Source organism: Mobula birostris, chromosome 19, assembly GCF_030028105.1.
Source record: "Mobula birostris isolate sMobBir1 chromosome 19, sMobBir1.hap1, whole genome shotgun sequence".
Classification (NCBI taxonomy): Eukaryota; Metazoa; Chordata; class Chondrichthyes; order Myliobatiformes; family Myliobatidae; genus Mobula; species Mobula birostris.
This window is the reverse complement of record NC_092388.1, coordinates 42972914-42992258: the sequence shown is the minus strand read 5'-3', so window position 1 is coordinate 42992258 and position 19345 is coordinate 42972914. Positions and strand designations below refer to the sequence as shown.

Here is a 19345-nt window from a genome sequence, read left to right as displayed (position 1 = left end):
AGAATTAAATTATTGCATTTTGCATGCCATCTGAATGTTCCAACTTTCTGGATGTAGTCACTCTAGTCTGAGCACTGAGATTACCAAGCTGACAGAGAAAATGTTCAAGGGTGTGCTGAAAATTTCCCCACTGACTGCTGGGAACCGCTGTCCCGTGACTGCTCAGAGTGCATCAGGGATGGTAATGAGAGCCTCTAGTCCCTGCATCAGGCATGGTGGAAAAGTTCAGCTACCCCTCAGTCAATCTCCTGCCCTGCCAGAAAAGAACCTGCTGTTCTCACTTTGGCCTCATCAGTTACCACAGAGCCCATGGAACCAGAGTAGAAGTACATCACAGGGGAAAGGTGGGTGAGTGAGGGGGGGGGGTGGAGAGGTGAGAAGCTGGGAGATAATAGAAGGAAAAGGTAAAGAGCTGAAGATGAAGGAATCTGATAAGAGAGGAAAGTGGACCATGGGATGAAAGGGAAGGAGGAGGGGTGCTGGGGTTTGGGGGGGAGAGGGGGTGACAGGCGAGTGAAGAGAAGAGGTTGAGGGGAGCCAGAATTTGGAATGGAAGGGGAGAGAAGGGAGACGTGGGGTCTCACCTACATCTCCTCCATTTACCAGACATCTGCCCACACCACATCTTCCCACTTCCATAATAGGGATGGAGTCACCCCTGTCCTCATCTACCATTCCTCAAGCCTCTGCATCCAGTACCACATTCTCCATAACTTCCACCATCTTCAATGAGATTCTACCACTGAATACATCTTTCCTGAACCCACCCCCGCCAAAAAAACTCTCTACTTTCCAAAGGGATTACTCTCTCCATGGTTCCTTTTCCATTCATCCCTACCCACTGATCTCCCTCCTGGCACTTATCGCCTCAGGTGGCACAAGTACTATATCTGCCCCTTTACCTCCTCCCTCACCATCATTCAGGACCCCACATGGTTCCTCCAGGTGAGGCAGCGCCTCACCTGCAGATCTTTCCGAGTCCTTTACTGTATCAGGTGCTTCTGGTGCAGCCTCATCCGCATCAGTGAGATCAGACGTAGATTGGGGAACCACTTTGTCGAGCAACTTAACTGTCTGCAATAGGCAAGGTTCTCCAGTGGTCGACCATTTCAATTCTACTTGCCATTCCCATTCCAACATGTCGGTACAAGGCCTCCTCTACTGCCACAATGAGGCCACTGTCAGGTTTGAGGAGCCTCCCTCATATTCCATCTGGGTAGCCTCCAACCTGCCAGCATCAACATTAATTTCTCTAACTTCCAGTAACTTCCCCCCTTCCCTTTCTCTCTCCTTTCCATTCCCCATTTTGGCTTCCCTCCTACCTCATCTGCCTATCACCTCCCTTTGGGAAAACTCTGGAAGATAGTATTGATGGAGTCTTATTAGTCCTGATAGCATGCAAAGCAGTATATGAAATGTAGTTAGTTGGTGCAGAGAAAAATAATGCAATGTATTTTTTTCTCTCCAGGCATGTTTGTATATTCTTGTCTTTTTCTGTGTTGAGAAAGCAAAGTATGAATCCAGTCTAGAAAGCAAAATGAAAACTACGCATGTATTAAAATGATAGTCAATCTCATAAATTTGTAATATTGTTTCACTGTTTTTAATCACTATAAATGCTCTAGAGACCAGCTCAATATTGTACTTGCCTGTAAAATACATCGTCTAACATGAAATAGAGAAGTACACCACGAGTTACAGTAACATAATTCTTCTCGATTGGGAATTAGTTTACATCTCAGAAATGCCAGCACGTGGTATGATTACAGTCTTGATTTATCACGTTTTCATTTTGATGAAGTATTACCCAGACCTAGGACTACAAAGAAGATAATATCTCAAACTTTTATCCATAATTCAACTTTAATAGAATTACTTCAGTACATTTTGGGGAACAAATATTTTCAGTTGCAAATGAAGATATTTGATCCTTGATTTGTCCAACCTCTGGGGATAAGAAGGGCTGCAGAGCTTCCAGTCAGATTTCTGCTTAAATTCAGAGCAATGCCTTATTAGAGAAAAAAAAGGTTTTTTTGTGTACCTCAGGTGGGTTGATGGCTGCTTGAAATAACCACCAGACCTCATAAAAATGCAAGTGAGAACATGTGTTGGGCTTCCTTGGGGAAGCTGGAGCCGGGATAGGTGGAAGAACCGTACTCCTGTTTGGTACCCCATTCTGACCCATCCAAGCCCAGAGCACTGTAACTCCATCCTCTATCTCCACCACCACCACCTCTTTGCCAGACTTTTTAGCAGACTCAACCAGTACTCCCAATGAATTACTAATGCAGTACAGCAGTGACAGAGGTGCCAGCTTTCAGATAGAATAACAAACTAAGTCAAAGTCAGCCTTGTTGGGATGTCTTAAACAAGAAAGAAGCAAACTTTATCTATCAGAACTCTGTTCTCAGCCCACGGAGTGGAACACCCCTGAAATAAACTCAACTATCTGGTCTAGTGAAGACATCAAATGAAGAGTGAAGACATCAAGTTCAGTGAGATCGACTTGTGCTTTGTGACTTCTGGGCGTTGCAATTAGTAAATCTTTGAGAAGGAGCGAGTTTCTTCATGAATTGAGGGAAGAATCTTATGGTAGTGTTGTGCATTGTTGGATGTGAGAGATGGGTTGGTCATTATTTGGACTATAGAGGAAAGATCTGCATCCTAGGGATGGGTGGGTGTTGCTGAGGGCTGGATAGAGGGAATGCTAGCTGTATGATATCTTGGGGCATCCAAGGACTATTTTGAGCAGCTAATTATTTTTTTCTATTCACTGTTTTTTTGCTGCATCTGTTAGCTGTTTAGCAAATGTTGTGCCTCTAGTGCTCATGTGGGAAATGGAACAAAGTTGCAAACATATTCTGCTAAAAAAATGGGTGCTTTTAGTGTTGAGTACATATCATGTCAACATTGTGATTTGCTCATTTCAGCAAAGTCAATAAGTAACATCTTCCAGCTTACCATGGAGCATGTGTTTTATTCCTTCACCTCTCTGTGGTACTTCGCACTTTACCTTCCAGTTCATCCATCCAATGATTATCCTTTGATGCAACTTCCATGATATCACTTTATTTATCGTATCCTTTGGTAGACCATTCGCTCTCTAGTGATATCACTGGCATAGCTTCTGAAGCATCATCTCCCCGATGTCCCTCAGTACATCTCTCAATTTAGTACCTCTACTATGGTAATCCTCAGGACCTTTCCCAGTACCTTTCAGTATACTTCCCAGTAGAATCCTTCTGATGTGACATTGCTCACCTCTACTATATTACATATTCTGCTCGTCAGTTCAGTATCCAATATATGAGGTAGCTCACACTCTGTAATCTGCCCTTTCCATTCTGTAACCCTCCTAGGCTTACTGCTGTGATGAAGTGGTATGGAACACCATTTAACCTGGTAGCTCTCAGTTAAATGGCTGCCAGTCTGTCATCTGATTGTGCCTCCTTTTAAATGGACTTTGTTTACTAATATATATAACATTGAGATTGTGACCTCACACAAGTCTGTGGAAAGGGATCAGAGGATCGGTTCCCTAATTGATAATATATTGTAGCAGTGTGCTACACACAGCGGTAGAATAACGACACATAGTCGGTGAGTTGGAGTTGCCATAAAAGAGATTTATTCAAACTTCGTGGCCTCCTTTAAAGCCTTCCCGTTCCCCGCCCTTCCTGGGCGGGACTGCAGTGGGGAAAGCATATTCGCAGACCCTTCCCGCGCACGGGATTTTCTCCCTGCTGGTGAAGATAGCCTGGCGCCCTTTTTGGGGCCGGCCTCTCTGCTGGCGCGCACAGGTTTGTGTGTGCTAGAAAGTGGGTCGCCACAATATCCCTTTAGACAGCAGGACCATCCTTGACTCTCTCAGTAGTTTTGTACATTTTTGCACTGACAGGGAAGCAGAGATAAGCAAACTTTCTCATGATGCCTGGGCTCAGTTGGGCTGTTAGCTTGGAATGCAGTACCTTGATAATTCTACCTAGGCAGAGCGTCACAGAATCATATTCATGTAAACGAATAGCTTTCCACTGAGAAAATACTGTCACTCTTCTGACATTTGCAAGAAAGTAGCTAGTAGGAAGTATCATCTGTTTGAACAGACAGCCAGTAACACTAGTTGCAGAGTAAATTGGTTTACTCACCAGATCCAGGAGATGTCACTTGAAAGTTCTTTCACTCAACAGCTCTGCTGGTCACAGTATTGCCACAGGATACCACAACAATAATGAAATATATTGTCTTTCAAATAGAGATCATGCATTTGGATTCCCATTTTTTTCTTTCAATGTTAAAACTGTGCCATTGTGGAGAGAATCCTTTAGTATGGATATCAGTAGCTAAGAAATAGAGTAGGAGGATGCCTACTTGGAATATAGTTTCTGAAACCTGCTCTGCTATTCACTAACATCATGGCCAGCTGGTGGCGTAGTGGCATTAGCGCCTGACTTCGGAGCGAAGGCTCCCGAGTTAGAATCCAAGTCGGCACCCCCCACACCGGGCACGCTTTCTATCCGTGCCAGGTCAAGAGTCAAGCTAGCCACTCGGCCTCGTTAAAAAAAAACAAGGGTCAAGTCAGGAATGTTCATATCGTGACCCGGTTAATCCGAAAGGAGACCAATCCTGACATTACGCGCCAGACAAGAATGGCTGACTGTCTGGTGTGACCAGGTATGAATGAATAAATGATGGCTGATCTGATCTTGCCCTCAACTCTGCTTCTCTCCATATTCCCTCCAAGCTCTTAACTCCCTATTAGGGAGTCATTTTGATGAATCTTTTTAATGTTTTGTTGATTCTTGCACTTACTACATCTGGTCTTCACCCAGATTGTTTGTATGTCATGATCTTTTGAGCAATGATAGTTTCTCCCAACTGTACTAAAATCATTTTTTTATTAATGGAGATATCTACCTTCTTTTCTTTTTCTGCCTGTTATGACTTTAAAAATAATCCGAAGATCTAGATGTAACAGGTCTGTATTTAGCATGGAGAAACATACAGAAGAAACTAGGTGGAAGAATCTTTGGAAAATCAAAATACATTGCTTTTTTTTTACACCTTTTGGACACAAAGATGATAATGGGTGAGCAAATGCAATTTCAATGTTTCACAGTTTCTGAGTATAAAAATGTTAGGTGTCAAATTCACCCTTTTACGCACAAATACACTGAGCGTTGAGAAATAGAAAAAAGGTGACTTTATTATCAATTTATACTTGGATAACTTTATTATCAAAGTACATATATGTCACAATATACAACCCTGAGACTTATTTTCTTGTAGGCATAGTCAATAAATCTATAGAATAATAACCATAACAGAATCAATGAAAGACTGCCCAACTTGGTGCTATCTAGCAAAACAGCATGTTTCGAACCTTCCATGAACTCATTCTAGGACTGGAAACAAAGAATCCTCTTGAACAAGATGGCAAAATGAGCATATGCTCTCCTGTCAATCCATGTACAGGTGTCCCCCGCTTTTCGAACGTTCACTTTATGAAACCTCACTGTTACGAAAGACCTACATTAGTTCCCTGTTTTTGCTAACAGAAGGTGTTTTCACTGTTACGAAAAAAGGCAGCGTGCGGAAAAAGCGCGCGAAAAAAAATCAGCGCGCGATAAAAGGCAGCGCGCACTCCGAGCAACTGCTCTCCCCCGAATTTGGAATGGCATTCTCGCCAGCGTTGCTTAAACACATGCCTGTGAGCAGCCGTTAGCAAGATGAGTTCTAAGGTATCGGAAAAGCCTAAAAGAGCTCGGAAGGGTGTTACACTTAGCATAAAACTAGACATAATTAAGCATTTCGATCGTGGCGAACAAAGCAAGGACAAAGCGAGTTTGGCTTGTGGAGGCTGACAAAGATGATATGAAGAGGTTTTGACATCCCGTGACCAAGAACTGATAGATGAAGAGCTGATGCAATTGGAAGAGGAAAGGATAACAATCGAAACCGAATAAGTAATGATAAATTACGACTTTAATTTTGAAAGGGTACGTTAGTTTAGTGCATATTTGCAGAATGGTTTGAGTCCTTACAAAGGACTGTATGATAGAAAAATGCACGAGTCTCAGCAGTCAAGCAAGCCTTCCACATCAGCCACAGCAGATGAACCTCGACCTTCGACATTGAGGCGGGCAGACATAGGAGAAGATGAGCTGCCTGCCCTAATGGAAACAGGCGACGACGAGATGACACCTCAGTGTCCCACCACCCCAACCCCCAGGCCGCGGACAGATACCGATTCGCGGAGAATGCAGCGGTAGCCGGGAGGCACACAGCACATCTTTAAGAAAAAAGCCAAAATAAACATGCTAATTAATTAGGTGCCGCCCGGCACGTAATTGTCGTCCCAGATCAGAGGGGATTGCTGATTGCGTCGCCTCTGATCTGGGCCGACATTTACATGCTGGGTGGCACCTAATTAATTAGCATGTTTGTTTCAGCTTTTTTCTTGAAGATGTGCTGTGTGCCTCCCGGCTACCGCTGGACTCCTGCATGCTTCGCAGATCGGTATCAGTTCACTGGCTAGAGGGTGGGGGCCACTGCACCACCCAAACTCTGACGATTCAGCTTAACGCACCATCATCAGTGTGCTCACTGTCTTCCCGATTCCCGTAAGTGATACTACACTGTACATACATTATTTCTACTTTATATAGGCTGTGTATTTTGACGTGTTGTTTGGTATGATTTGGCAGCTTCATAGCTTAATGGTTACTGGAGGCTGCTTGCGCCGTGTTTCTGCCAACAGCGCTTGCGTGAGATTTTCACTACAGAGAACAGTTCAGGCAATGATTGTGGAAAAATATTTCTACTTTATATAGGCTGTGTATTTATCATATCATTCCTGCTTTTACTATATGTTACTGTTATTTTAGGTTTTATGTGTTATTTGGCATGATTTGGTAGGTTATTTTTGGGTTTGCAAACGCTCACAAAATTTTCCCATATAAATAAATGGTAATTGCTTCTTTGCTTTACGACATTCCGGCTTACGAACCATTTCATAGGAACGCTCTACTTTCGGATGGCGGGGGAAACCTGTAATACACTGAACAAGGGGAGAAGCTGGGGGAAGGGGAAAGGAGAGATAAAATCCCAGACCAGTTAAAAGAGAACAATTCTAAGAAATATCTTTCCAACCTGCTTAGAATATCGAAATTAGTCCAGGAAACTACCTATGTCACTCTAGCATTGATTGATTGATGTTAAAGGCCACCTGCCTCTTTTACAAGAAAATCCAACCTTGTCTATCCTTGCTGCAAAGATTGAAAGTCTTCAGGTCAAAGAAATAAAAAAATTAGATTTATTTGCAAAAAAAGTCCACAAGTTTCTTCATGCACAATTTTAATTGAGGAACAAACTACTGAATAGAATGACCCTAGTAGCCTTTTGCCTTGAAATGTTGTCAATTTCTTTGAAAATACTGCAGAACTTCCTAAACCATGGTTATTAATGCCACTTAATACCTCCTTTGGGACTAGAGGGGAAATTGTTTCAGAGGCAGTTCTTATATTGGTAATAAGAAGCAATGTGATCTGTAAAATGAAGCCAACACCCAAAATTTCTGGTCAATAAAATGTTCTCAGTATTGCAAGCTTTTACAATTTAAATGCAGTGGTATTTTGCTGTCCAGAAGCTGCAGTGGATAGCTATTCGAACATCTGATTTTTGAGTGAAAGATTTTGATATGTGAGCTTTAGAATAATACTTTCATTTGTTATTGTTTAAGCTCTGCCACTCAACATTAACATAGGCTTCAGTTTAAGGAGCCCAATAAATTGTTATTTATTCAGCAACATATAAAATTAATCTCTATCAGCTATGCAGAGTTATTATGCACAATGCAGCAGCAATATATTCTCTTGTAGCTGCTTACAGTTTTTTTAAGCCAAGTGGTGCAGCACTGAGTGATATAAGATCGTTCAACGAGTTTAACCTAGGAAAGGGAAGTACGTTATTTGGTTATCCTTGGAAAATTATAAAAACAAATTAGGAAATCGTTTTGATGAAATCCGATTTCTTTATCTACACTGGAAACTTGTTAAAACTTCCCCGACCCAGTAATGCAAATTCTAACTTTGTGGTTGATACTAAATGTAGATTTTGTTTTCGGCGTGAGGTCAGAAAGGGAGGAAGGGAACTATCAATACCAAAAAGGACAGCAGCAAATTCCAGTAGGAAATTTATAACATTGCAGTCTGGACAGATGAATTTTAGCACAGATAAATGCAAGGTGGCTTTGGAATACAAATGCTTCACCAAAACTTGCACCAACAGGTTAGCCCAACATTAGGAAAATTAATGCAAACACTAGGATTTGTTTTAAGATGAACTGAAATGGAAAATTAGGAAAGTTGTGCTAAACCTGTAGCAAACTTTAGATTTTACATGTTTTGCACCATTCTGTTTGCAGTATTACAAAAATAATTCTGAGTCAGTCGAGAAGGTGCAGGTAAGAATGATAACCAAAATTGTAAGAGTACATTTCGGGAAGGTAAAGATTGGGTCTCTTATCCCTCTAGTCCAAAGATCAGTGAGAATGCAGACCTTGCTACCACAGAGACTGATGAAATCAAATAGTATCAATACACTTAAGGAACACCGGACAAACCTCTGACGAAGAAGAGACTTGAGAGTGGTGCTGATAGATTCAGATGAAGGTAGTCAGGAAGAGTCTATAGGGCAAGGGCTCCCAACCATTTTTATGCCATGGACCAATACCATTAAGCAACGGGTCTGTGGACCCCAATTTGGGAATCCCTCTGCTAGCATGGGCGAGTTGAGGTCAATGGTTTCCCTGCCTTATGTCATTTGTAGTTAATGATAAAGACAGAAAATACTGGAAATGTTCAATAGATCAGGCTGTATTTGTGGAGAAAGGAACAGTTAATCATCGTGTCACAGTCATACAGCAGAAAAATAGGACCTTCAGCCAATATGGATGGAAATAAACTGCAACAGAAAGATCAGAGGACAATCTGATTCGCTCTTTCAATGAATTGGGAAAGTCACCATGGGCTGGAAAACACGTTTTGAGTTGTGTGGTTCTGCAGTAAACTCACGGAAATATATAGCACACAAACAGGCTACTCAGCCCACCAAATCTATGCTCACTATCGACCATCCATTCATATTAATCCCATTTCTTTTATTGAGGGTGGGGTGGGGCTGCAATTTGCATTTTACACTGTCAGCTAACCTGCCAAGTAGCTAATATTTGGGATGTGAGAGGAAATCAGATCACTAAAGGAAACCCATGTGCTCATAAGGAGAACATGCAAACTCTTTATAGATATCATTGAAGATCACAATTGAACCTAGGTTGCTAAGATTTGATCAGATCAGAATGTTTCTGCTGTACTTCCATGAAATATTTATTCTGTTTTGCTCCCATAGATGCTCCCAGCATTTACTGTTTTTATGTCAAACATCTAGCATCTGCAGTACCTATATTTGAACTAAAGATTAGTCTGCAGTGATCTGTGGGTTAACGCCCTCAGATAGAAAGGTCATTGGGACAACACAAGAATGATGTGGAAATGCTGATGACATTTTGTGCTTTCTTCTTAGGAACGTGAGTTCAGCTGGCGAGGAAGCCCGAAGAAGGATGAGAGAATGTGATGGTCTCACTGATGCTTTGTTGTTTGTGATTCAGTCGGCTCTGGGAAGCAGTGAGATTGACAGCAAGGTTTGCCTGATCTCAGATTTCTCTTTTCTAACATACGAAGGTGGACGTTTACAGATGGGCTGTTTGATGTCACTGAAATATTTTGCTTCCAAGAGATTCTTTGCTTCTCAAAATGTGTTGATATATTACCAAATGGAGAAAAAGCCTGTTAAGTCCTTGCCTTTAAAGTAGATTAGCAGTCTCCATTGAAGACCATGTCTTTTGAATTAAAGCTTCCTCCATTAAAAATGTTGTGAATGCAATAGAATGCTTTTGCACTGACTATTGCACATTTATTAATAGTAGAAGCTCAGAACACTTAAGATTAAGATTTAAGATTCATTTCTTACATCCATCTCACAACTTGAGGGAGTAAAAATCTTTAAGTTGCATCTCTGTCACTATGTACGAGCAATAAGGAGGGAAATGTGGGAGGATATTGCCCCAAACACTAAAAGTATGTATGTAACTTTTTTGTGTGTGTGTACGTACAGTCCGATATGCAATCAGATCAATGTGTATTGATAAATCTGATGGTGAAAGAAACTGTCCCGGAGCCTGTAGGTCCTGGCCTTAATGCTGTGGTACCGTTTGCCAGATGGTAGCAGCTGAAACAGTTTGTGGTTGGGTTGGGTGGAGTCCCTAATGATCCTCTGGGCCCTTTTTATGCACCTGCTGCTACAAATGGCCTGAAGAGAGGGAAGTTCACATCCATCGATGTGCTGGGCTGTTTGCGCCACTCTCTGAAGTGACCTGTGATTGAGAACCCTACTGTGTTGATTATCTACTCTTCGAAGCAATAAGTATCACAGTGTCAGATTGTTGGATATGTCTAGTGCTAATGGTCGTTCATATTATACAGAAGTAGAAAAGAATAACCAGCCATCCTGATTCCAATAATGCTAATGAATTCCAAGTATCAGGACCACTGGTAATTGTGATTTTGTCATCAGAGAAGAATAAATCCAGGCAAGGTTGCAGTAATTGAAGCTCAACTGTTTTGCAAAGAGCAGGTAACCTAAAGTCAAACACCTTTAGATTCAAGTGTGAGGTTGTGCAAAGCCTTCTTCATGAGGAAAGTTTTCCTTAATGTGCATGAGACTAGGCTTCAAAGAGTGGTTGACAATAGATCCCAATTCAAATGATGTCACACCCAGCAATTCAAGTGTCAGAAAATGTTTAACAACCTTAAAGGAGCAAACAAACCAACATAGCTGCACTTGGAATGCACAGGAGATTATGCCTGCTGTACAGCTGTTCAGATTTTCAGTCGATAGTTTTTCTCCAATCTCGTGATTCCTTATGGACATCGAAGGAGGCCATTTATAGGCCAGCTGTCAGAGCAATCCCAGGATTTTGTCATTACAAATCCCTATTCAGTGCTGGCATGCAGCCTAGAAATGGCACTTGTTTAATAGCATTGATCTGTGGTTTTCAATCTTTCTCTGGTCGTGGTCCACTTGTGACTTTCAGGTACCTCTGTTGTGCCCACCCTCCATAGACTCCGTTAGTTGCTATAGTATTTTTTGGTCAACTGTGCTAATTATTCTAGCATACAGTCAATACTTGTATTTTAACAGGTTATAAGTATTAATGTGTTAAATAAAATGTTACAGGTATATATGAAAAGTAAGACTATTTCTGAATAGGATGCTTTATATACAATATTCTTCCAACCAGCAACAAAAAGTGCTTAATATTGTTACTTCGAGTATTTAGTATGATCCTTGTGACTGATACAAACAAGTGAGAGAATCAGTAAGCATCAATGAATTGTAATAAGTATAATCTCATGTGAAAAAGTAACCGTATTGAATATGCATGTGAAAATAAAACTACCTTTTGAAGCAGTATTTTTTAAATAATTTAGCTTTTAGGCAAATATTTTTTAAAATATTGTTAAATTCTATGTCACAATAAAGAGTGTGTACTCACCAAGAAAAGCAAATTGAACTTCCTTTCAAAGTATGATGAGTATCAGGGATAATGGAAGTTGTACTGGTAGATAGTGATGCAGAGGTAGACTTCGTGTGTTCTCGCCTCTCTGTAGTTTAACCATTTAAGGCAGATGACCCTCCGGCATTAACGGCAGCCTTCATGTCGCGTTTTTAAGCATTATAACAGGGACAGGTCCGTGGAAGGAAAATAGAGCCAGCCTCCTGCTGCATATTCACTGACTGGCCTTGCTGCAGGCAGTCCTGCCCAATCTGCACTTTGTAATTTGGGAGGTGGATGTGGAGCGGGGCTTTGCGGGGAACCCTGCAGGATGTGAGCGGTGCGAGTAGGAGCAGAGATAAGGACTGACGTGCCACACGCACCTCCACCCCACCAACTTACACAGGCAAAAATGTTTTCCTGCATCATTGGCATCATCTAGCTTGTTTTCCCATTCATTTAATTGAGGGTTCCAAATAAATTAATGTTCACATATTCATGACTATTTTATTTACATATTTTCATAATATTTCATTAAAACCGATAACTTCTCATGGCCCATTCAAAAACTCCTGTGACCCCAGTTTCTAGTTTTTTATTTGTGGGCCAGACAATGTCTGACATGGGCCCCTGAGGAGCACGTGGCCCACATTGAGAACCATTGGCATTGATGATAGCTAGTAGGTATTGACAGGAAATGTAGACTTTATTTATCCCAGAAGTAGCTCATTGTATGATCCACCATTGTTCATCTCCTAGATCTGACAACTGGGCTCTGGCACATGACATTAACAGTTTAATCGCCTCACCTCTGCCCCTTCGTCCCACAGTACAAAATCCACACCAGCAGTTTACATCCCAACTCCATTAGTGGGAGTCAGGGACAATATTTCACCCCCACAGGAAATAATTTAATCAACAACTCACATGAATGCAAACCGATGTTAACAGTGGAAGCTGAACCTACGACTGCCCTTGGGCAGTCAGCAGAGATGTGAGGATGGGCTGCTGATGGCAACAAAGGAAATTGTTTGCACGCTTATAATGTCAATTTAATTTTGTCAGAATGAAGTGTTGCGTTTTAATAATCAAAGTGGTTTGGAATAAGACATGCCAGAATTTGCCATTATTTAATGACAATGCACTGCAAAGAATAGATGTACAGTTAAAAATGAGTATTCATGTAAACACGTTATAGCTTTGCAAGAAAAATCTTCACCATTTTTTGGCCATTAAACTCAGTATCAGGAAAATAAATCTTTTTATTACAAATGTATTCATTACTTTAACTCTACTGCCTTCACAATGCAAATCTACACAGATATGCAGTGAGTTAAACAACTTCTCAAAAATCATCCGAGATGGAAGCTTTCTTCAAGGTTTTTAATGAGACCTCCTACTTGTGAAACTGCAGAAAGTAAAATGCATATTAAATTCAATACAGAACCGCCGCTGCCTGAATATATTAATGCTGCCGATTATTCTCGCAGTCAGTGTTAACCAAAGTAATACACATACATACACAATGCTCCATAACTATGCCGTGTAAACACATGGCACAACAATATCTTAATAATGATAAACAATAAACATAATTATTTCCTTTCAAAATATACCTACTAAATATCTACCAATATTAACAAAAACTTAAAACTCACAGATATTGCTGTTTCAAAGGCAAATAAAGAGAGGATGGAGATGAATGTTATTCCATCATTCCCTTCAAATCGAATCAAAGTCAACCTGCGCAGGAAATGATACAAAAATTTGCATACGTACAGGGAAGTGATGTTCACCCAAAATGAACTGAGCTTCTCGAGGCCAGAGCATTAACTAAATGCAATTTTGAAAACTGATGCGGAAGCATTCTAGCTCTGATGCCCAGTGAAGTTTCACTAATGTTTAAGAAATCATTCAAAGAAAAATACTATACTAGAAATGGGTCTGTACACGAAAGCGAAATAAAAAAGGATTAATTTCAGTCTCCTTTGAAGAACCACCATTGCCACAATGTGTAAAATGACCTCATTCCATGCTGTATACTTCTGTAATGCAACATGATTCACTTTGTTCTTTGTTTTCATGCCACAGACGATTGAGAATTGTGTCTGTATCCTGAGGAACCTTTCTTATCGGCTGGCCGCAGAGACAGGCCAGGGACAGCAGATGGGAACAGACGAGTTTGACGGACTACTGTGCAGTGACAGCAACGGCAAGGATAGTGAGAGTTCCAGTTGTTGGGGCAAGAAGAAGAAGAAAAAGAAGGGCCAGAACCAGGTAATCAATGGCCTTTTAAACACAAGAAATTATGCAGGTGCTGCAATTCTTGAGCAACACACACAAAGTACTGGAGGAATTCAGCAAGTCAGGCACCATCTGTGCTGGGGAATAAACTGTCACTGTTTTGGGCTGAGACCCTTCATCGAGGTTGGGGGTGGGGGTGGGGGAAGAAGCCAGAATAAGAAGATGGAAGGAGGGGAATGAGTACAAGCTGGGGGGGGATGGGGAGGGTGAAGTGAAAAGTGAGTCTATGTGAGCACATGGTCAAAGAGGCAGAGAGCAGCAGAAGGGAAGCATTGAGAGTCTCACTGAACCGTTGAAAAGGGATTAAAATTTCTTCAAATACACATACGTCAAAGAGATTGCATTGGAGCAGTAAATCATGAATATAAGAGATTCTGCAGATGCTGATGACAGTCCTGATGAAGGTTCTCATTCCAAAATGTTGACTGTTTATTCCCCTCCATTAGTGTTGCCTAACTTGCTGAATTCCTCCAATGTTTTGCTTGTGAACTTTTCAATGCGCTGAGCTGCCCGACTGGGAGTAAGGTCAGTTCAGCTGGGAAGGAGGGAAAGGGAAGAGTATGAAGGGGAATTAATAGCATTTGCTGAGCAGTCAACCTGCTGAATTCACTCCTTTGAGTTAAGTCAGTCATTATATGTCAGTACAATGTGGTGCTTAAAATGGTGGGGGGGGGGGGGGGACTGACAATGTTCTTTAGGAAAAATTTGATCTTATTCTGCTGGCAAAATTTAGCAATAAAGTAACGGCCTACAGTAGAAAATCCACATTTCTTTAATACCAGCACAGAGATAAAGAAGGTTCAAATATTTTGATGATCTTTTGTGCTTCCAAGGTGTATTTCTACCCTTTTCAATTGAAAAATTGTTAATTTCTCAGTGATTGCTACGATCACTATAAATTCTAGTCATTTTCAAGACTTGGTAAAGTGGCTCTCATTACCTGTTGAAGGTCATCGTCCTAAAGCTTCAGTGGATATGTAAGATGGAAAATATTCACAAAATTTAATCTGGCGTTTTATGGACAGATACAGGTGAAATTAGCTGAAGATGCATGTCGTAATTACCTGAAGATCATTGTCCCAAAGCTTCTGTGGATATGTAAAATGGAAAGTATTCATAAAATTTAACCTGGGGTTTTATGGACAGATAGAGGGGAAATTAAATGGTGAATAAGATAAATAACAGAAAAAGAGAAAACACAAAATACTCCTGGAAGTAGTGGGTTGAGCATGAATGAGGAGCGTTAGTTAATTAGGACAGAAAACCAATAAATTCCCAGGACCTAATGACTTAACATGCCAATATATTGAAAAAGCTAGGTATGAAAAGAGTGGATGCACTGGGGGTTCTCTTGTAAAATTTTAGAATGGTTCTCACAGTTTGAGAGGTAGTAAATATAATTCCACTATTTATGAACAGAAAGAGAGAGAAAATTGAGAACTGCAGATGAGGTAGCTTACCGTCAGTATGTGGTAATATACTAGAATAAAGGAATTGGAGGCAGTGCACTTGCACTCTGCTACCTCCTGTACGTAATAAAGGGGCCGCTGAGTGTACGTTCATGGTCTCCTGCTGCTGTAGCCCATCCACTTCAACATTCGACGTGTTGTGCATTCAGAGATGCTCTTCTGCTCTGTTGTAACGCGTGGTTATTTAAGTTACTGTTGCCTTCCTGTCAGCTTGAACCTGTCTGGCCATTCTTCTCTGACCTCACTCATTGATGAGGAGTTTCTCACACCATTTTCTGTAAACTCTAGAGAATGTTGTGCGTGAAAATCCCAGGAGATCAGATTCTCAGATACTCAAACCACCCTGTCTCGCACCAACAGTCATCCCACAATCAAAGTAACTTAAATTTCACTTCTTCCTATTCTGATGTATGATCTAAACAATACCTGAACCTGTTGACCATGTCTGCATGCTTTTAAGCTTTTGAGTGTTGCTGCCACATGATTGGCTGATTAGGTATTTGCATCAACGAGCAGCTACCTAATAAAAGGCCACTGAGTCTAGAAAATAATAATACGACTAGACAGAGCCAACATGGACTAATGATAAAGAAATCATGCTTGACAAAAATGAGAGTTAATATTCAGGAGCCTTTGGATAAGGTGGCATTCAAAAGGTTATTAAACAAAATTAGAGCATGTGTGTTTCGGTAACGTATTGCTTTTGATTTAGTTAATGGACAGGAAAAAAAGGAATGAAAAGGTTGTTTTCTGATTGCAAATCTGCGACCAGTGGGTTGCTGCTGTAGGAGCAGGAGCAAACGTTCCAGATTGTCACAATCTATACTGCAGACTTGGATGAGTGGAGCAGGATTGCTTTGTGACAATGTGGGTTGTAAATGAGGGGGATGTACAGAAGCTTTAGGAGTAGATAGACAGCATAAGTGAATTGTTCAGAACACTTGCAGATTGAATATTATGTAGGAAAATATGAGGTCATCCTACTTGGCAGATTATTTCTTAACAGCTGCAAAGTTGAAAAGTGTTGGTGATCAGAGAATTCTGGGTGTCCTTGGGCATGAATCACTCAAAGGTCATTTGCAAGTACAGAAAGTAATTATGAAGGCAAGTGGTACATTGGTTCGATGGCAAAATAATTTGTGTGCAAGTGTAAAGATGTCTTTCTGCAATCATGGAGGAAATCCAACAATTTTCTCCAGGTTGTTTCCTGAGAAGAAGCAGACTACCCCATACTCTTGTGTGTTAAAGAATAAGAGCTGCTCTCATTGAAATATACAAAACCCTTATGATCATGTTGATTCGCAGAGCAATCACGAGAGGCCAAATTATCCATTCTTGCTTCTCTCTCTGATTTCCTTATTATCCTACACTATGAGGGAATGGCAATAATTTTTGGCCCTTCCCCTTAAATTTGTCACAAAATCTATTTATTAATCCTGGGAGGCCAGAACCTGTATGATAATGCATGGGAGAAATATAACATCTGCTACAGCTGTAAAACACCCTCAAAGGTCCCATATGAAGTAATTTCATGCTTGGCTTATTGGCAAAAGAACAAGAAAAACACAAGGAGATTTTTCTATGTGGAATAAACTGTGATGATCTAAAACACACTGCTGGGAAGGTTAATGAATGTGGGTCAAAAATAACATTCAGCAGGGAATTGGATATGTACTGTGGAATACAGAAACAAGAACAGATTGAGTCCCCCAAGCCTGTTTCACTTTTCTGCTGGATTATGGCTGATCTGTATCTTTATTCCACTTATCCACCATGGTTCTGTCTCTGTTGTTCTCTAGCATCGCAAAGGTCTGTAAAAAAAAACCTGAGTTTTATTTTCAATTTAAGCAGCTGTAGTTGCATCTTTAGGGTGAGAACTCCGTAAAAACAAAACACTCAGCCCAGTTTTTATCTCCTATTTCCCTACATATGAAGAATTCATGCTACATACCCTCTTCACTACCCTATCTACCTTGGTTGCATCTTTCAGGGAGTGCTGGGTTTGCTAACTGGAATGCTAGCAAACCCTACTGTACATGTCCTAGACCTATATGACTTTCTAAAGTGCTTTGCCTCATTGTTATTAGAATTAAATGCAATCTGCATATGTACTGTAAACTTAGATTAACATCCTCACTATCCACAACAGGCCAATTCTCATGTCATCTGCAAAATTTACTAATCATATCTCTTACATTCTGATCCACTGAGTAGAAAAAATTGTGACTTGTAACCTTGCTATGGGGTGGGGGGAACTTGCTCTCCCTCAGAGGAGGACAGGAGACAGAGAGCAAACACAGAACAATATTTGATTGTTGAGCAAGTTTGCACTTGAGTTTATTTCAGTTTGCAGAATTCATTCCTAAGTTGAAATCAAACCATCAAAAGAAAATTTTAAAGATGACAGTTGGCGTTTAATAGATAAGAAGTGATGGGAGGGTATCTTTGTGGACTGCACAATATAAATTGAAAATGTTCAGAGGGTGAGATTAGCAGAAGCAGTGTCTCTGTAGCAACTGGCTGGAAAAAGAAAATGAGCAGCAATCTTAAATCTTACAACTGCAGTAATGAAGCGTGTAAACTTCCTCAGTTATCAGAATGGTACAATACAGAAACACAGAAACAAGGCCAACACATCCACACCAACAAGTGGGCACCCCTCTGTATTAATGCCATCTCCCCGCATTTTCTTAAAGTGCACAGTGTTCTGACATTGTAGTATTAATACAAGGAAGGTATTTCAACAAACTATTTGTTTTTGCAAACAGTATACGCATGAGCACCATTCAACAAATGCTGCTCTTTGTTTTAAAGTACAGTGAAGCAGAGCAGTTTATCAGCCAGCAGTAAGTTACTCAAGCAGCAAAGCGGGTGTAGTAACTGAACTATTTTAGTGCTGTTTGTGAGGGATACAGGCTCTTTACCCCCACGAGGCCATGCTGACCAAAGTTCCCACCCAGTGTAACAAAATATATATTTTAACAATTCATCCCTTGTTCTTTTTTGATACAACAGCAAGAGATCTCCACAAACAAAGGAAGCGCATATTCAAGGTTATACAAAATTATTATTATTATTATTATTGTTCTGAGTTTGTCTACCTTGTGCATTGAATTAAATTCAGTTTAACTGGCTATTCCCTTCCCTGCCTTTACTGTGCCCCCAGCTATCCTGATTACAAAACACACTCTTGCTAGCCACTACTTTATCCTATGAGTTGCTTCTGTTCAGAACCCCAAGCCTCTTGTCAACCTAGGCTTTCAACCTTCAATGTAGCACCAGCAAATTTCCCTGCAAGGTTATTGGTCCACCTCTAATTAAAATTGCCTTTCTTGTGCAGGTTGCCTGTACCCCAGAAGAGATCCCGATAGTCCAAGAACTTTCTCATTTCAATCAAGCCCTACACGTGTACAATTCAGAAAGGGTCTCCCCTTATTGCCATAGCTTTCCATTCCTGGTGTTATCCCTGACTTATCTATGCCAATGGCTGTCTATGGTTTCACCCTTCTCTATACACATTCACTTGCATGAACTGGTCTAAATCCAGCTATGCAACCCTCAGTGATGTTGGCCACTATTTAAACAAAGGCCAAGAATCAGAAAATGAAATGATAGGGGAAATGCACAAGGTTAATTACTAACGGTGATCCTGTTGACCTGAGGAGATTAGCTCAGAGGAGTTCCTCATTAATAGCACACTTCAAGGGTTAGGAAACAGAATGAAGACACCACAGCCATTTATTTGAGAAAATATATAAAAGGTTCCTGCTTACATTCGAAAATGTTAACAAGGTTTTCCTCTGCCATTCACCCTTCAGCATCTTATATGAGGAACTGCACCTGCAAACCATTGGGTCCAATCGCACAGGCTTTGCATCATGCAGCATTACAGCTTGGAATCAGGTCCTTTAGTCCACAAAGACTGTGTCAATCATCAAGTGTTCATTGGTATCCATTTAAA

The 19345-nt window shown here is 40.8% G+C and overlaps 1 protein-coding gene across 6 annotated transcripts in view; it reads left to right on the top strand.

Moving 5' to 3' along the window:
• LOC140212554 (catenin delta-2-like) overlaps window positions 1–19345 on the top strand; it is a 579924-nt gene that overhangs the window by 475992 nt on the left and 84587 nt on the right. For all 6 annotated transcript variants that reach the window (XM_072283519.1, XM_072283517.1, XM_072283520.1 and 3 more), the window contains 2 exons: window positions 9580–9697; window positions 13703–13888. In XM_072283519.1, the coding sequence (XP_072139620.1) occupies window positions 9580–9697; window positions 13703–13888 (304 nt within the window). The remainder of the gene's footprint in view (window positions 1–9579; window positions 9698–13702; window positions 13889–19345) is intronic.